Source organism: Lates calcarifer, linkage group LG15 (genome assembly GCF_001640805.2).
Source record: "Lates calcarifer isolate ASB-BC8 linkage group LG15, TLL_Latcal_v3, whole genome shotgun sequence".
Classification (NCBI taxonomy): domain Eukaryota; kingdom Metazoa; phylum Chordata; class Actinopteri; family Centropomidae; genus Lates; species Lates calcarifer.
Genome location: NC_066847.1, coordinates 27856370 through 27875304, shown reverse-complemented (window position 1 = coordinate 27875304; position 18935 = coordinate 27856370). Strand labels below are relative to the sequence as shown.

At 40.3% G+C, this 18935-nt stretch overlaps 1 protein-coding gene across 1 annotated transcript; it reads right to left on the bottom strand.

Annotated features, from left to right (window-relative positions):
• Positions 1–1502: 1502 nt before the first annotated feature.
• has2 (hyaluronan synthase 2) lies at positions 1503–18882 on the bottom strand. The gene is made up of 5 exons (XM_018683810.2): positions 18589–18882; positions 18144–18295; positions 8449–9075; positions 5467–5568; positions 1503–5361 (listed from the first exon to the last, which is right to left on the bottom strand). Exons 3-5 carry the CDS (start codon positions 9073–9075, stop codon positions 4432–4434), a joined length of 1659 nt encoding a protein of 552 aa, XP_018539326.1. The 5' UTR covers positions 18144–18295; positions 18589–18882; the 3' UTR covers positions 1503–4431.
• Between the last annotated feature and the right edge of the window lie 53 nt (positions 18883–18935).

The following is an 18935-nucleotide window of genomic DNA, read 5'->3' as shown; positions in this document are numbered from 1 at the left end:
AGCTGGCTACAACAGGTCACCTCCAGTCTGCCAAGTCTCTGTGATCACTGTGTCCCAAATTACGTTATATTTGCACATGTTGGGCAGCGTTTTTGTTGATGTCCATAAATTCATGTGTCTATATTTCCTCACTGCTTGTGGCTGTACACACCTATCCTATTGTCACACACATAAACGCAACCAGTTTCCTCTTAAGGATGCTTGATCCAAATCTGTGTTTGGACTGACCGTCTGAGAATTCTGGCAGAGTCCAGATAGGCTGACTCACCTTTGGGCTGCACACTTTCTCACAACTCAGTTATTTACTGAATGTAGCATCATTTAAATTTCAGTTAAAAACTGAAAGGTGTGTCCACAAAATAGAGGTTCGTTTACTGACAGATAATTTCTTTTTCCAAAATCCCGAAAGACTGGACATCCTGGTCTTTATATTACCCAATAATAATTCAAACTTTACCCAATTCTCTTTACAGCATTTCAGGGAAACTCCTCTGATACGCAGCAACTAGTGTGAGAAGTAATGTCTGCCTATGTTCCTCCCACAGTCCAAAGCATGCATGTTAGGTAAATTGGTGACTCTAAATTGTCTGTATGTATGAATGTAAGTGTGAATGGTTGTTTGTCTATATGTGTTGGCCCTGCGATCTATACAGGGTATACCCCACCTCTCGCCCAATGACAGCTGGGATGGGCTCCAGCCCCCCTGCAACGCTTAATGGATAAGCGGCATAGATAATGAAGGAATGAATGAATAATTGCCAGCCTAAATCTCACAATGTAACTTTTTGCGAATACTGCTTTATACTGTTTGTCTCAATATAACCAGTAAAATCAGAGATTTCAATATTTTAGATTTCATTGTCTATGACAAATGGTGACAAATGCAGCACTGTCATTCAAAGAGACCCCATAGTGATAAGATGACAAAAATGATGGTAAAAGAACAAGATATAAATACTGCACCTCAGCAAAGTTATTGCTGAGCTACATTTAATAAGTGAAGCGAAGAGACAAACAGAACTCTATCAGTCATATCAGTGTGCATTTTTATTAGGATTATGGCTTGAATGTTGGTTTCCTGTATTTTGTTGGCTTCCTGAGAAGTTGACTTTGCCAAGAACTGCAACAGAAGGAGGTTCAAGCAGCAAAGAACGGTTTTGTCAATTATTAAATAATAAATTAGTTGAATCAAATCATTAAAATTCAAAATTTTCCATTCCAACAATATACACTAACTCAGGCCAACCATATACCACCCACACATAGACATCTTTTTGGAGGGAGAAAATAAAGAACATTAAGTGGTTTGCGCTGGACTTTTGGAAAGGCTGCCCATTTATGTTAAGTTAATTGGGATTTCTCTCCAGTCCAAATGGTTGGCTAAAGATGGTGCAGTATCTCAGAGAAAGAAAAAAAAACAACCAAAAAAAAAAAGAGAAACATTACTTCTTTGACTTTCAGACACAGATTAAAACCTGAATAAAAACTCCAACGACAGCAAATTAAAACAATAGTTGTTTTTATTTGGCACAACACAAAAGTGCTTTATGATAACACTGCCCATGACTAGGTTTGGCATCAAAACGACCTCATGGTTCAATTGTTGGTCTCATTCATCAAAAACTTGAAATACAACCTCTCCTTAAAACTGTATAAAAATGTTGTCAGTTTTCTTTTATTAATAATTAGTAAGGCACCTCACAATTTTAAAACATAGTTTGCAGATTTTGTGCAAATGTTTTAGAAATGTTTTTGGATGAAAGGTTTCTGTCTGCTTTGGCTTTATTGTTTGCTGCATCGAGAGCTCAGCATAGGAGTCATTACTCCATATAGTGTCAACACTGCAAAAAAAAGCAAAAAAAAAAAATCTAGGAATTAAATGTTTAGCAATGCTGTATATATTAAAAATCATTTCTGAATGTATTTATTGATTTTGCAGTGTAGACATATGGAACCTTAGGGGGTTTAAGTACAGCATCCTACAGAATAAGCACAGAATCCTATAAACCACAGAATGTTCTTACATAAATATGCTGGTTTTCTATCGAAGTACAAAGTACAAAAACACAGGTTCATCATATTTCTTGAAATCAATAACTTATCCCTACAAATTGCATTTTTGTTGTTATTGCAGACAAAACCCCCAGCTCATAATTTCACATTGTTTGGTCAGATACAAGTCATTGTCAGAACAGTTGAAAGCACGAGAAATACATTTTTCCATTTTTCTTATAAAAACATAAATGAAAATAAAGAATCTTTGGTAGCTAAGCAAAAATAGAACAAAAATGTCTATATATATATATAAATGCATTGAAATACGAAGTAACAATAAGTAAACAGCTACAGCAAAGGGCCAACAAGGCAGAGATATCCAGCTTTGACTTAATAAGGAAATGCGAATAAAATAGGACACCTTTATATTTAATATCACAAACAGATCATAAATTACTCAAGACCTTCACGATGCATCAGTCTCCTGACAGCATCTTGACACCTTGATGCAAAGAGAACCACTGAGGTATTTCATCTGGATTACGTCACACTGGACGACAGGAGAGACATAAAAGTGCATAAGAATTAAACTCATGTCTGCTCCTGGTCTTATAGCAAACATTGGACTTGTTTCATTCCAAAATGCTGTTCCCTTCCGTCAAGTGCCCCTATTCACATTCCTATTATCAGGTAGTACTTTTCCCATATTAGGTACGCTCATGTTTTCTTCTCACATTTACTTCTTCCCTTGCAGATCGTTTGACACAATGCAAGGAAGCAGTACAGTCAATACAGTATGTGAAGGAAGGAAGAGAGCAAGGGAGTGTGGAAGGCAGAAAAATTACAAAACCTTTGGATTGGAACATGTCCATTGTGTCTACTTGGTGGTTATCATTCAACTTGGTAGAAAGAACAATAATAGTGTTAAAACCATTTTTGCAAAATACACCTATCACTCATACTTTTTTCATATAAAAAGAAAAAGAAAAGTCATTGTTTCTGTAAAAAATAAAACAGTCACAGCAGCAATGATACACCGTCTCTCTTCAGGTCACATGTTTGCCTGGTCACCTGATCTGGTGGAGATTATATCTACCAATCCGTGATCAGTTTGAGATTCTTCACTTTGTAAACGTAAAACGAAAAACACTGCATTCACGTCATATGGGAATAACAATAGATTGCCCAAGAACTTGCAAGTATCCACACATTCAAACATATTAGATTTATTCTTTTAATAACATAACTAGATATTTCTGAGGATCTTGCACCTTTTCACATTCAAGATACATCCACCACAGTGAGTGATGCATTTTGATTCATTTTAAACAGCACAAATCAAACACTATAATATTACCCACAAACAACATAATTGTGCACCACCATGGAAATTTGGGAGTTGCAGTTACATACTGACTTAAATGATACAAAAATGTACTTTTGTTGAAACAGATGCATCATAAATACATTTGCAAAACGTGAAGACGACAAGGAAGTTTGTATCATTCCCATATGACATGAGTGCAACAAAAGAAAGAGAGCAGCTCTCCATTTCAAAGCCCTTTCTGCAAATTTTCACTATTTGCAAATGGATACTGTAGCTCTTCCTAAAAGAGATTTTAAAACACTGGAAAGGTACACCAATGCCTTTACCCCAGAAGTGACAACTGAAAATTAAATCAAAACAGTTGTAGTTTAACTTGTGGATTTTTGTCTTTTTTTTATGATAAACTGGTCAATCTCACCTACTAATGAGATCAACACAGAACATCCAGATACCTGTGGATTACAATTGCATTAATAAAATAGTGATGGCTGTAACCTCTCTCAATGCCTGTTACAGTTACAAATGAAACCCTCAGTGTTGTGCAGAAATATACTTGAAGTCTTTTCTCTTCCCCTGCATTCCCCTAGATTGGCTTCTTGTTAGGGTGTACTAACAGCTCTTGGAGACACAATGATGCTCTGGAGGTAAAATAAAAGTTAAACCCCAATGGGTGGAGCAAAAAATCCACAGTTTCTTTCTTTCTTTCTAAGTTGGTAATTTTTGATTGAAGCCCAGTGAAAATGACATGGGTAAGAGGTAGCTAATATTAGAAAGCCTATAACCTTCTTGCTGCCAACAGCAATACATGTAATCTTGCAATTCTGAGTCATCTGGATTAGCTAGTTAGCCTACGCTAGCTGATATTCAGCTAAGCATATTAGGGAGAAAGTAAGTACTATGGTCACGAATGAACAAAAGAAAGCAGCCACTGCCATTTATATTGTGCCATTCAAGTTTGAGTAAATTCTGGCTCTTTGCCCATTTAGGTTGAACTCAAAAAATTTTGCCTCCAGAGCTGTTCTGCATCTGAAAAACTTTTGCATAACAACAACATTGTGTGACTGAAAACAACCCAAAAAGAGAGTTCAGTGGTAAATGATGACTGTATATCATACGTCCAGCACCATATCATAGTGTGTTTCCTTCTTCCGCTTCCCACACTTATTTATGAGCACTGCATACAACGTCAACAGTACAACCCAGTAACTGGCATAGACGACTGCCCCTACAATCAGAACAATCTTTTCTGATTCAGGGAAAGGTTTTCTAGTCTGCAGGATTATTGTGTAGATGATTCCAATAAAGAGGACGGTGAACCAAACTGATATAGGGATCAGACCAATGAAGTTCACCACTATTGTTTTCCTCCCAGAAGTCCCCCATCCGGACTTGTTGATTGTCGCTATTGCAAACATTTTGGCTGGCAACAGGCTTGACATGTACAGTACAGAATAGAACGACATGAACACCATGACAATGTTACCTCTGAGGCAGCTGGCGAATGACGACTTGATCAGTGCCACTGCCTGCACAATGAGTAGAAATAACAGAATATTCCACAGCCTTCCTTGGTAGAAGAGTTGGATTGCAGTGGCAATGAGGAAAAATGGGAAAAAGCCTGTGATCACAGCCTCATAAGTCATCCATAGATGGTGCTTGTGGAACCACATGGAGTTATATAACCATTCTCTGAAATATGACTTACTCCATCTAGTTTGTTGATTGAGCCACCTCAAGTATGTAATTGGTGTCTCAGTAAGGCACTTTGATCGTGCTGTGTATTTGGTAGCATACCCAAGGCTGAGAACTCTGTTCGTGAGATGACGGTCATCCCCAAAACTGCAATGGGATCCCATGAAGGTCTGATTGTACCAGTCTTCAAGGAACTCGTGCAAGAGGGAGTTCCGGTACATTCCTAAAGGCCCGCTGATGCACTGCACGCAGCCGAAGTAGGACTGGCAAGCCCGCTCAATGTTGAAAGCCATCCAGTACCGTACACTGCTCAAGAAGGAGATCCATGACTCATATTTGTTTAGGATCTAGGGAGGAATTGATGAAAAAAAGTAGGAGTTCAACATATTGATATGAAAAGATAATTTGTCACTTGCAATCATTAAGAAAGTATTTTTAGTTTTGTAACTAACCTGTACATCTCCTCCAACACCTCCCACCATTGGGTCTTCTTCTAGAACCTTAACCATTTCCACCGATGATGCTGGGTCCAGCATGGTGTCAGAATCACACACCTGAGTAAAACCCACAAAATTGACAGTGAGTTACCTGCATTTTAGGGTAAAGTCATCTATTACAGTCATGTAACTGGCACACAGCTACACTTTAACTGCCAGACTAGACATAAATCTTGTTGCGAGCAAAGTCTTCTTCTCTAACTTATAGCAGGCAATGTAGTTTGCATGTTCTCCTGGTTTCTTCATATTCATGTGTTTATCTCAGTGCCCCATCCACTGAACCTCTCTGTCTTCCTTTTGGGAATTATTCCAAAAGAACATAATTACAATTTATGGAACACGTAAAAAATAATGCATCCAATTTAAATTCAAATTATCTGGTCAGTGATTGATCCCGTGCAAAAAAGATCAGAGTAACCGCTTTAAACTTAATAACCACCCACTATCTTTCTGGTGCTCCTTTTCAGCTTTTTCTGTTTTCGTCTATGTATGGTAATTTTCCTTCCCAACAAAAACAGGTGATGAAAACAACTGTCGAGCCCAATCCCCATTAACAACACACATCTGTTACAGGCAGAGCCTGATGATAGTAAAAAGGCATGCAACACTGTCCCTCCTTTCCCTACATGTGGAAGTGAACTGGCATGATTACTAGGAGCATAGCATTAAGTTCTTTTGAAATCTCAGTTAAAGGTTTCTGGCTGGCTGTATCCAGCTGCAGGTGTTAGACAAGCATCGTATCAAAGAGTTGTTATCCTCAAAGTCCCCCTTTTTGTAATGCAGTCTCATTAAAACCATTCTAAAGTTATTACAGTAATGAGGTTCCTGTTCACTTTCACTCATTGCTCAATATTTCTTTCTGTAACACCACCAGCTAAATATGACGTGATTCCACTTGATGTTTTGGCCAGTTTGACAGAGCTTTCAATTTACTTTTACAGTTATGTCAGATTTGTATATTGGTAACTGCATTTTCTTTTGAATGATATAAGAACCTTGACAAATGCATTCAAAATAATGATGAAAAAGCCAGTCTGTGGCCATGGGAATTTTTAAATGAACATGTAACATGTAACATTATTCTTAAAACTAAAATTAAGTCATGAACAGTAGCTCTTCTTTTTTTTCTTCAGTTTGTCTTCAGTCCCACAGTAAAGGCAGTAAAGAATGGTCCAGTGTTCTTTACAAAAGAAACACTGAATTGTAAAAACCTACTAAAAATACAATAACATACAACAACTTCCAGTTTGTAGGTCGTATGTTTTTTTCACAATAGAAAGATTATTAAGACCTGTAAAAAAAAATCTTTTTATCTATCTTAGCAAAATAGTCTTGCAGTAAACTACTTCATGTAATGAAAACAGTCTCTCATTCATAATGCAGTTTTATACATAGACATGATTCTGTGCAAATGAACACAATTATTCATTGATAGAAAGAAAAACATTGTCGTAGGAAAGTGCAATTAATGTCACTATTTAGCACTAAGGAGTAGATTTCAGGAAAGGGAGTTGAGTCAGACTAGGGCATATGAGTGCTCCACCCTTCAACCAGCTTTTACTTTTTAGACTAACAGGATTTAAACCTAGACTACATTTTGTTTTGGCTGAGCAGGGATTGCTGTAGGTACAAGTGATAATTACATTGCACTGCTAAATGCCATAGTGTTAACAATTTTAATATAGTAGCAGCAGCAGCACAGACAGAGAAGAGGCATGAAGTCAGTGATCTGACTCAGTAATGTCAGTTATACCTTCATATCAACTTCAAGTTTGCTGACATTAGCCACTATAAACCATTGGTCATATCACACAATGTAAGACTACAGCAGCAAAACAAGTGAGTGTACTGACTTGAACAAGGATGTTTTATCACTACTTCTTATTTGTAACAGGTACAGTGTGTTATTTCTTCTTCAAAATCTTTATAGTTTTGCTTTACTGAAGAATAATGCTCTTGGTTCATGACCATGCAATCTATCACCACAGCAGTCCATATTTCCTTTAATATTTATCACCTGCAAGATAAAAACACATTTCCTGATACTTTATCAGCTTGTGTTACCAAGTCTGGCAATGTTGTTAATGTTTGAAGCGCCTGTTTATATTTTAGGCCACAACACCATACAGTGTTAACATTACAAGACTGTATTCATCAGTGGAACACCATTGGGAACTGGCTTTTCCAAAGAAATAATTAACCAACACTGATATTATTATTATTATAACTGATTTTCACTGATAGCAGTAATTCATTAAAATCCATATAGCTTTTAGCCCTACAGTTAGATCTGCCATATTCAAGTGTGACTTTAAGGTATTTGAGATCCAGCAGACTGACATGTACCAAATTGAACCTTTCTCTGACACAGTTTTGAGCCCTGACTCCTGAATACTACTCACACAGATGATGTAACACTCAGCTCTGTGAAACAGATCTGTTATTACATTTAGCCATCAGCTACTGCTGCCCCTCTTCACGCTACACTTCACAACATGATGCACACAGCCACCATCCATCTAAAAGCAACACAAAAGACTCTTTGTGGACCCCGTATTTGCCTTGGCAGAGCCCCCCCTTCCCCTCTCCAGCCATCTCTTTCTCCATCTCCCCTTCTCCTCCCTTTACCTCTATCTTTAACTCAAATTGGCCTAATTTGCATCTCCCTCAGTCTAGCTTACATTCTCCCCTTCCCTCCATCCTCCATCTGATGTGAACTGTCCTTGTTTTACCTGTGTGAATACATCTGCACAGACACAGATACATACCACTGAATATTTTACTTGTTATAAAATGGAGTCTAATTCACAGCTTTTGCATTAACTCAAGTTGTTTCTCATGTTTCTCCCATTCCTTCTTTAACCATTCCAACACTGTCCTAATTTAAGCCTCTATTATCATCTATTACTATCCATTTCTTATTTTGTTCAGCCTTACCTGCACATAGTCCACGCTCCTCCCCAGTGCCTTGAAGGCTGTATACATGACCTCTCTCTTTCCTCCCCACTTCTGCATGATGCACACACACTTGTTGTTCAGCACCAGCCTGGAGACTTGCTGAAGGCTCTCAGCGTAGCTCTCGTCCGTCTCTTCGGGCCCTCTGTTGTGGTAGTTACTCCGCCACACATATGTGGCCGATTTGTCCCATCCCATCACCTCTTTAAAAATCTCCATCATGTACAAGTCATCCTCTGAGTTCCCATCAATCACCATGATGACTTTGATCCCCGGATACGTCAGCCTCTTCACTGACACCAGGCACTTCCTCAGGTAGTTTGGATCCTCTTGGTACGCTGCGATGCACAACGCCAAGGATTTATTCAGCTTGATCGGCGTCTCTAAGGACCGCCGCATGTTTCTGTGTTCTAGGAGAGCAAAGAGGCTCTGGATAATAAGGTGGATGACCAAGATGGCTCCATACAAGCCAAAGGATAGGTGATTGCCAGCTGTGGTGAAGAACTGGTAGCCCATGATGTAGGCTGTAGAGATGCCTACCAGCAGGGACACGCCGAACATGGTGGTCCCAAATATCCGCAGATAGGTGAGGACTCTTTGACACCTCATCTAGGGACAAAAGAAAAGGGTTCATTTTAGTGACTGTGGTGCAAAAGCGTCATGACTGTAGCAGCCTGATGCCATGCAGAGCAATGAGTGGATGGAGAATCCTTAGCTACAAGTTATGCTCCATTTTCCTCCAAATATCTTTGATCATCCTATGATTTTAAATAAGAAAGTGTACAATAAAAATGAAAATCAAAACATTCATGCGCACAATAATTTAGACGTACATCAAGATAAGATTAGATTTGAAATATGGAACATGCTTATTCACTGTTTTTTCTGCTATGGCACACACAACCTTGTTTTATTCCAACACACTCAGGTAGGGAAAGCAATAAAGTTTCTCCTCCTTTTTTTCACTCCTTTCCTCCCTCCTCTCCTCCCCTCTACCCCTCCCCAAAATCCCTGTCTAAATGTCAGACAGTTGTGAGTAGCCATTTGTTCCAACTCTGCTTTAGTGTGGGTGGGCGCACATTACAAGATTTCTTGACCTAATTAACCAACAAACTGGCTGCTGCTGCGAAATATTCACACTCCAAGCACTCTAAACGTTTGGGGGAAACAATTATGACAATTCTTTTTATTTCTTGCAGTACTATAAAGGCAAAAACATTTTTCAGGCCCGTACCCTGTCCTAGGAAACACTCATCTGTGTGTTTTCAGCAGGGACAGATGAACATCCGTTGCTTTTGTGTCTAAACTCTGAGCGGACAGTGCTGCACAAAAATCTTCTGCTCAAAATGTTAAACTTTGTTTCCAGCCCTGATTATGTTGCTACCGCCATCTGTTTGGCAGACCAGCGGAGACCCACTCAGCGTGGCTCAGCTCAGCTCAACACAGAGCGGACCACCCTGTGATGTCATCTGTTTATATCTCCGTGGGAAGAAGAAGACAAGAGCTTTTTAGATTTTCTAATGCTGCACGTGTGCTTCTTCCCCTCTGCAACTCCCAGAGAAAGTATGACAAGAAGATTCTTGCGATGAAACAGATATAAAGATAAAGATGTGCAGTGATGAGAGGGAGGGTATGACATTATATTGCCTTACACATTATGAAGAACATGCTTCTTTGCATAGCATGAAGGAATGATGGAAGGGAGTTTGACCATATGTATGTCAAATGTGCTTTTATGATTACTGGGTCTGTGAGGCACTCCCTTGTGGGACATCATTTATTATTTTGTGCTGAATTGATGCCATTTGGGGGTGCACAGTGAGCCTTACAAACAATACATTTTCTAACATCATGTATCATTACATGCAAGCTTTACATGTAACTTAAGCAAGACGTGTAAATTAGGACAAGCAATAAAGTTATCAGACGAAGAGTGCACAAAGAGCAGCAGTATTTGTGGACTTGGCAAAGGTTCCTCACACCACACCTACTCACACAAGACGGATGGATGGAGGGAAAGATGAATACACAGGGAGAAAAAGAGAAAGAACTGTAAAGACAGTAGGGGCGAGGGGCAGAGCAACAGAGAAAGAAAAAAGGAAAAGAAAATGGGTTAAAGTAGATAACAGTGAACAGAAAAGAAGACAGATAGAGTGCAGGAGATAAACAAAGCAAGAGACACAGAGTCACAGTGAAGAAGCAGAGGGAGGCTAATCCTGGACAGAAGAATACATACACACACACCTTGGCTCAGGCATAATGCCTTGTTCATTTGATCATTGGATGAGAAGGCCACAAACCAGTGTAGCAGCAGGCCTCCTCTGGCACGTGGCAAGGCTCTTAACGTAAGCCGCTCATTTACGAGACCCCTGACGCACACACGATACATATACACACAAACGCACACATACAAACTTATTACACTAGTGCAGTGAGAGAGGGAGAGAGAGAGAGAGAGAGTGTATGTGCATGTGTTAAAATACACACATTTAAGTATGTTATGTTGAGAACACATTCCACCTTGGACCTCCTTCAGTTTATGCATGTATCTCTATGGGTGTATGTATGTACTATGTTATACAGCTATATAAGCTCCTAATTCCTTCACCCTGCCTCCCACCATCAATTTTGAATGAACTGAGCCACTGGTTTGTGAATGAATGTGTAGTTTATCTAGTCAAAATCTTTTGTATTAGCACAGGAGACGATCTATTCTCACGATATGGTATGTTCATGATGACTGACCAGTTTAACAAAGACTGACACATAAACACCTACTGGGAATTTAGAGTTTCCAATTCACTTTTTGGACTGTTTAAGGAAATCAGAAAACTTGGATTAAACCACTACAGACACATGGAGAACATGCAAGCTCCACACAGTGTTTGTTACTTTTTGACTGCTTGTTTATTTATAATCTGTACTTTCCTGACAGTAAATACCCACTCTGGTAAAACATTTGTGGTTAAAGTACAAAACCAAACTGTGAAATTCAATTCAGGTCATGTTTCACAGGCAGACTCTGCTTTTCTGCAGACTAACTGAGCACTGTCAAATGCAGTCAGTTTTGCTAAAACAGATATAAACACTTGTGAAGATGCTCTGCTCCTCATGGTGTCTCATTAACTGTTTTGGGCGTGTGATCCAGTGCAGAGGTCAGACTAACAATTAGCTCAGGCCGCAGACAGATTCACTGTGGTCATCCAAACTTGACCCCAGTCCCTGAGAGATAAAGCCTCTAATCAGTCTGAGATGACATTGACACGTGTGGATGATGTCACTTTGGAGCAGTGTGTATCTATGCGTGTCAGTATATGACATGTATCTGTGTGTGTAGAAGGTGTCATTAGCGCATGTGGATGATTTCACTCCAGTGTTATGTTTGTTTTTGTATCTAAGCACATGTGAGTGATAGAACCCCATTAGTATCTCCTGGTCTTTGTTGTTTGTGCGTGTGGCCAACCCTGTGGTGACCTTGGGTTGTATGCTTTAGGGGTCTCACTCTGACGTTATTAACAGTCTCTTGAGTGAAACTCCCTTGAGTTCTGTTGCAGAGATAGTATTATGATCTTGTTAAGTCTTGTAAGGATGGAGAATAGATAGTGGGTACTTTTGATATAACATCACAGTCTCTGTTCTACTGAGCTCTAACAGTCAAAACAACAGACGGATGGATGGATGTGTTCTGGGTGGCAGCCTTGATGTTAAAACAGTGTTGACTGGGGTAAAGGTTAATGGTTTGTACACTAGGATTAGCTGGGAAGATACATGAGTTCCCAACCACCACTGAGCAAGGCACTGAACCCTCCAACTGACACAGAAACTAAAAGATTTGTATTTCCCATTGTTGCCATATACATGTGGAGCCAGACATCTTACATACTGTTTAATCTGTGTCATTCGTTTTGATTATATGTTTATAACTGTATTAGATATGAATAGACCTGGACATACCTTTCATACTGAACCACAGTCTATGTGCTGAACACATCATATGTACTGTACTGTCATGCACAGTGTATAGTTTAACTCAATTATGCCATGTTGCTATCTGTATAACATAATTTCTGTAATATTGACTAACACTGACTAACATTTATGTGGAACACCTGACCAATATGGGGTAATTGGTAAAGACTTGTGTGGTTGTTGACTAATGACTAATTTCAGCTAGCTGCTCTGTGCATTACTCACAGTCAAAAACACTTCTCTTTAACCAGAATATTTTGGGACAATAAGTGAAAGTTGATTAAGTTTGGTGCTGTGCAGCTATCTGAAAATAATACATTCTCTTTAGTCAGTTATATACTTAAAACAAACCCTGTTCTCTGTTCAATCTTTAAAATGTTCATGTATAAGTGTGTGACAGCTTTGAAGTTAATGTCTCAGGTCAAACATACATGTGTATTAATGTTCCTGGAACATGGGGAACCAAAGGAAACATCTCTGTGACCCATTTTGGGCCTGAAGCATAATAAGTGATTTAGTGTAGTCAGGAGAATCACCACATGCTGTAATAACCTCCTGTATGTTACATAACAGTGAACAGCTGTCCAGACATACAGTGAATGTGGCTTTTTTGTATAAATCTAAATGCCATTAGGTTTTGCTGCTGCTGCTGCTGCTGAGCTCCAGCCATGTGGGCACATGTGTTCGTGTTTGTGCAAATGTGCAAACTAAGCAAAAACACGAACACGTAGAGGCACACAGGAAGAGGTCATTGTGTGTGAGTGTATGTATGCTGCAGAGAGGAAGAGAAGGTTTGACTAAATTCACAGGAGAGCAGTGGAATCCCTGTCAGCAGGGTCCCAGTTCCACGGCCTGTGATGGAACGTAAAATATAACAAGACTCTCCAGATTCCCTACATGTGTGTGTGTGTATGTCTTTATACAGTAACTACTATACGATACGTGTATGCAACTTGGTGTGTGTGATTACTCATTGCTCCACACAGGCAGTATAAATCTGAAGCGGGGCCAAAAAAGACAGCTCTCTGCTCTGTGCGGCGCTGAGATAACATAAAGCTTACATCTTTATGTTATTGTGACTCAGCAGTCACTGGCTGGAGGTGTAACATTCACAAATCAGCGGCTCTGGCCAGATGAGTGCTGTTCACAAATCAAACTTTCATACTGCTCTGAAGAGTGAGCCAGGTCACACCTGTGGCTGGTATACTCTGGGCATGAATACAGTAAATGGCTGAGGAGGGGCTATAATTCAAGACACTGAAGACATATTTACAACAATGTCATTATATCCATCAATCAACAATAGATACAAGCGAATGAAGGCATATTAATTATATTTATAGTCTGCTAAAAGCCTGTTAGCGTTGATCTGTAGAAGAAATATTGGACAAAGTTTATCTTAACAAAAAGACAGTATTGGAAAACCAGACGTGCTGAGGTCATACACACCTTTAAGATCTCAAACGCATGATGTTCTGCCAAAACAAAAAGCACACATGCAAAAATGGAGAGAGATAGAGTGTGGAACCTGAATAAGCAATGCACACAGTAAACTTGTGTGTGCATTAGTTTTTGTGTGTGTGCGTGTGTGTATGAGCTGGGCAGGGTTGGAAAAGCCTAAGACGCATTTGAAAAGCATTAAATGTGGAGATGGCCCTCATGACGGTTGTAGGATGCAGGGAAGGCCCACATGTTCCTAAGCAGATGATGAGACAGAGGAGAGGGAGCAGCTGGGAAATACTTGAGAGTTGGCTGCCATCTTAGGCGAGACACACAGCACTTGACACGATCAAGGCTGGCTCGCTATTTTCCACTTCCTCTTCTGCTGCATTCAACTTTCAAGAATAAAGTCTATGGTATAAATTTGCTCTTTTCATTGATGGTTTATGAAAAATAGTCACATCTTGGTCACATAAGGCTCAAAAGGTCAGATTAACAACTGTTATCATAGTGAGACTATAATTTTCAGTGTTATAAACACTACAGGATGCTGACAATTTGCTCTCATATTAATGAAACTGTACTGTGAAGGAGCTGAAAGGTCAAGTAGGTTTTCAAAGGCACCGCTAGGAAGTGAGTGACTCCCCCCACTCCTCCTCTTTCTCCTCTTCTTCCTCCTCTGTCTCATAAACCCCCCATGTGGTCACAGTGAGCTGTTGGTGTGGGAGCGTCATCATTATAAGAACCAGAGCAGTAACACCACCCACTGTGCTACACTGCACTGCCCCTTACATGATTGGAATCAGGTGGACAGGGACACAACTGGCAAAGGTGCAACAGTAAAAGGGAGTTGACTTTTACATTCTCCACCCGCAGCTGTCTCTTTATTTCCTCTTCTGTTTGCTATTAGAATCAGGTGTGATAAGGTTCTAACTGGCGAAGGCGCTAAAGGTTACGACATCCTTGCAGAGTGTTCTGTATTTCTTCATTGCATATGCATCATCTCCTTCTTTCTCGCAACCGATGGGGTTGCATCATTTTAGTTTTACTCAATTTAAAAGTGAAGGTGGATGAAGAGGCTGCAGTTCATAAATGAATGAAACACTGAGTTTTGAAGGCAAGCTATGCTGTTTTGGCACATCTTCCCCCTTTGACTCATCCCTGGCATTCATGTTTTGTGAATGAGTAGAAGGAAGCAATGAAACCGTACTAGAGAGAGGGTGTGAGAGAAAAAATGAGACAGGAAGAGGAGCGGAAAGAGAGACTTGGATAAGTGGTGGAGGATGACAGTATTCAATAAGAAAAGAGAGAATGTGGGTTGGAAGGAAATGAGTTAGTGAGAGAGGGATGGCAGATACTGAGGAGGGAAGGGGGAGAGAGACGTGAGGCATGGTGGTGGACTTGGCTCAGTTCACTGCCAGCTGAGGCACTGGAGTTGCGCCACCTCTGCAGGCTCCAACACTTTCGGCAAAATTACAGATGCAGCTCAGTTGAGAGCACATCCCTCTACAGCTATTTATCTGCCTTAGAATGTGTCTGCTTTTGTTCCCAATGTAGCATTTACACAAAAAGGAAAATGTGTTATTTTAGCTCTTCACGGTCATACGGAAAAAACCTTAGTGCTTGGTATCTCATGCTTCAAAAGCTTTTTACAAATCCAGCCTATCTCTGCTATCCATTAACCCAACACTTTCCCTTTCTGGCAACAGACCTTTATCAACAGTGCTTCAAAATAACTGGATTTCTCCCTGCATGATAGGAAATTCTATTCATAGCGCTGTGTATTATTATAGCCAATTATGGCTAAGAGATAACAGAGACGGAGACTCACAATCAGTCTGAATGGATAAATGAAAAGATGTTTGGAGGTATTAAGGAAGAAAGAAAGGACATGACTGTTATTCAGGCTTCACATTTTGGACCACCTGAGATTTACCACAACATATACCATGAGTAATATCAGCAGTGTGATTTTAAAAAATTGAAAAGGTAGGGAACCAACTAAAAGGGCTTTGCAGCTACTCAAACACAGCTTACTTTATGCAGCTCCTGGGTTGTTTTATGGTATACTGTAACTCCTGGACCTATGCATTAGCATTGGCATAACTCCTCCCTGCGAGACTCTGTGTGACTCAGTATGAGGTAGTGGGGATCCAACTTTTCACTTTTACTGGCTGGCTACAGAGCTGCTTCGCTTCTACTCTACCGGGGGAACCTGGAAAAAACTGTGGCATTAATGCAGGGTAGATGAGGTAGGTGGTGGTGTTGTGTGTTTGGGAGGGGCTGCATGTATACACTCACTTCTAACTTCAGTAGTTATACCCTGCCAGCCCCAAGGCCCTATACACTGAAGGACCCTTGCTGTGAGGAGTGATGGCACGTGAGACTTGTTGTGAGCCCTAATGGAGACCAGTCGTGGAATGGCTTCCTCTGTTAGGTCGCAAACTGCTCTGAGGCCTGTGAAAAAGAACATCCTGTAGCACTGATGAGTCTGCAGTTTAACTGAATGCCTGTGTCATGAATGAGGAGTGTAAAAAAAAAGTTACTTTTCAATGTTTTGTTTTTTTTTCTGTCACCAAATATTCTAGGCTTCTGTCACCTCTGTGGACCACCCACATCGCTGCACATAAGAATTAAGTTTCTCAGTCAGTGCTTAATATTCCACTGACAGGCTCCAGAGATGAATTGCCTTCCTTACTGTACTACTGTACGCTAAGCCCCACACTCAGCAAAGGAACTCCCTGGGGGGCTGAGATTAGGGACAGTATGTTGGTATTAGTTTGTGTATACACAGACAGAAGGTCCACACATGTACTGATTATGCAAAGAACATGTGGTCTGCATCTATCCTTTGAAATTTACATATGCATCAGAAACTAAATAAGAAGTAGGAATAGGGATTAGTGTTATAGCTACTGTAAATGTTCCTCCAGAAATACAGTTACACTTGTTGTTGGATCAGCAGCGCTTCCGAAGGTAATGATAGTGGAGTGCAGGCAGTATTAATATGTATCATGGCAAGATTGTCAAGGTCAGTAGGAAGTAGTTCCCATGTGTAGGATGGAAATTCTACTGTATATCATAGATAAATGTCAGGAATACTTAGACATCCAACTCACAGATGGACATTCCTTGTGTGGGTTTTACGTGAGCATATCCACAAACTGAGAGGTCAGAGTAGGCAGATGGAGGAAGCCAGTATGTCAGAGGAGTGTGACAGATGTTCATTCATAAGTGTGTAATGTGTGTAGTGGATGTGTGAGCAAGCTACAGTGCCAGCAGCAAGTAACAAGGTTGCATTCATTATGTGATATGTGCAGAGTGTCTAGGTGGCACCTGTCACAGCTTTCACTCACATTTATGCATTTACACTTCTGATCTCTAGCACACAATCGGTCTAAATCTAGGAGGGACTGAATTAACATTTAAATAAGCAATATGTCAGCGCCTTCCCAGCCACTCAGAATGCATCATTATCAAAAATTTCAAGATCCTGGTCTAAAGCGTGGTGCGTAACAATATTCACACGTGTGTGTGTGTGTAGATAGGGGGTTCTTTCACATAAGCCATCAAATTACGCGCTCCTACCGCCAGGCACGCTGAACGTGTCCGATTCCAGCCCTCCCATTTGCTCACACATCTGCAAGAATGACGTATGCCTTGGGACGTCATCAGTTTAGCTTATTCTCTGGCTATAATGACTGTTTCAACCGAGACTATGTGTGGTTTTATATGATTAGAAGAAGCTATCTGGACAGATGTTTCGCACATTTCCACAGCTGGCACAGCTGGGCAAGGAGGAATTCAGATGTTCGTGTCAGCTACGGCAAATTAAACTCCTGAGACACATATTGGGTTAGTGTTAATGGGAAAAACATTAAATAAGTAGGTAACATTTGTGGTGGCAAAAAGACGTTACCACAAACCGTTGAGACGCTTGGAGAGAGAGAGAGAGAAATGGAGAGAGGAAGAGAGAGAGAGGGAGAGAGAATACTCAATTGACAGCTGGCTGTCAATGCCCCTCCACCTTTAAGCATCACTCCCTTTACTGAGATAAAACATAGGACAATATCCTTATGATTTAAAAGTATGACAGAAACCTCAGACATTATAAGAATTTTAAGCGACAACATGCCCAGAATTATATGTTGATGCGTTAAATTAGCTCCCAGACCACCTCTGTATAGGTATGTCTGGCTTCTGATGAAACATTTCTCACTGTCAGCACGCTGCAGGGTCACCAGACCAAACGCTCACTGGCCGCCTACCTTGAAGCAGCTGTTGCCCTCTCGTTCGTCCTTGAGAAAGGATGCGGTCAGCTCCGGCGGCTCTGGTACCGCTCCACGGGAAGAAAAAGTCTTGACAAAGTTTCAAGGGACACTTGTGGCGTAGTGCGTCTCATGAATCCGCTCGAAACGATCTTCATTAATTAAAAAGAAAGTGAAATCAAACAAATCGTGCACGTTCCTCAAAACTGTCACACTCAAAAATAATCAGGACTGCTTGTCTTTAGTTTTTAACAGTCTGCCTGCGGTCATTAACTATGCACCACATGCACCTTAGGTGTACAAACACAAACATCATGTCAGTCAACTTTGGCATCATTCATATAAAAAAGTATAAATAAAAAGTAGACTGTGTAAAAATGATAAATATTCTTCTCCATCAACGTCTGACAGTTTCATTCATTTTTAAAAGTTTTAAAAAAGTTACCAAAAAGCCATCAGCTCTGGCAGCGTCAATCATATTAGAAGAAAAAAAAAGTTTCCAGCAATGACTCTTTGATAATAATCAAATATGAGTCAGATCATTTGTATTTTTGCTCTGTGGAGGGGCATGTAGGTAAATATTTCTCTAGTTTCCCCCAAGTCCAGGTTACACAGAGCGCAGAGAAGTGGCCAAACGTCTCTCTGTCGCTATTTCAGCTGTCTAATTCCTTCCAGACGACTGTGTGTGTGTGGAGCCTCCTTTATGGCTTCTGCGGCTCCCAAACCCCTTTTACCGGGCTACAACAGATTGCTGTGTTGTTTTAAAAAGAGGGGAAGGTTTTGGGGGTGTGA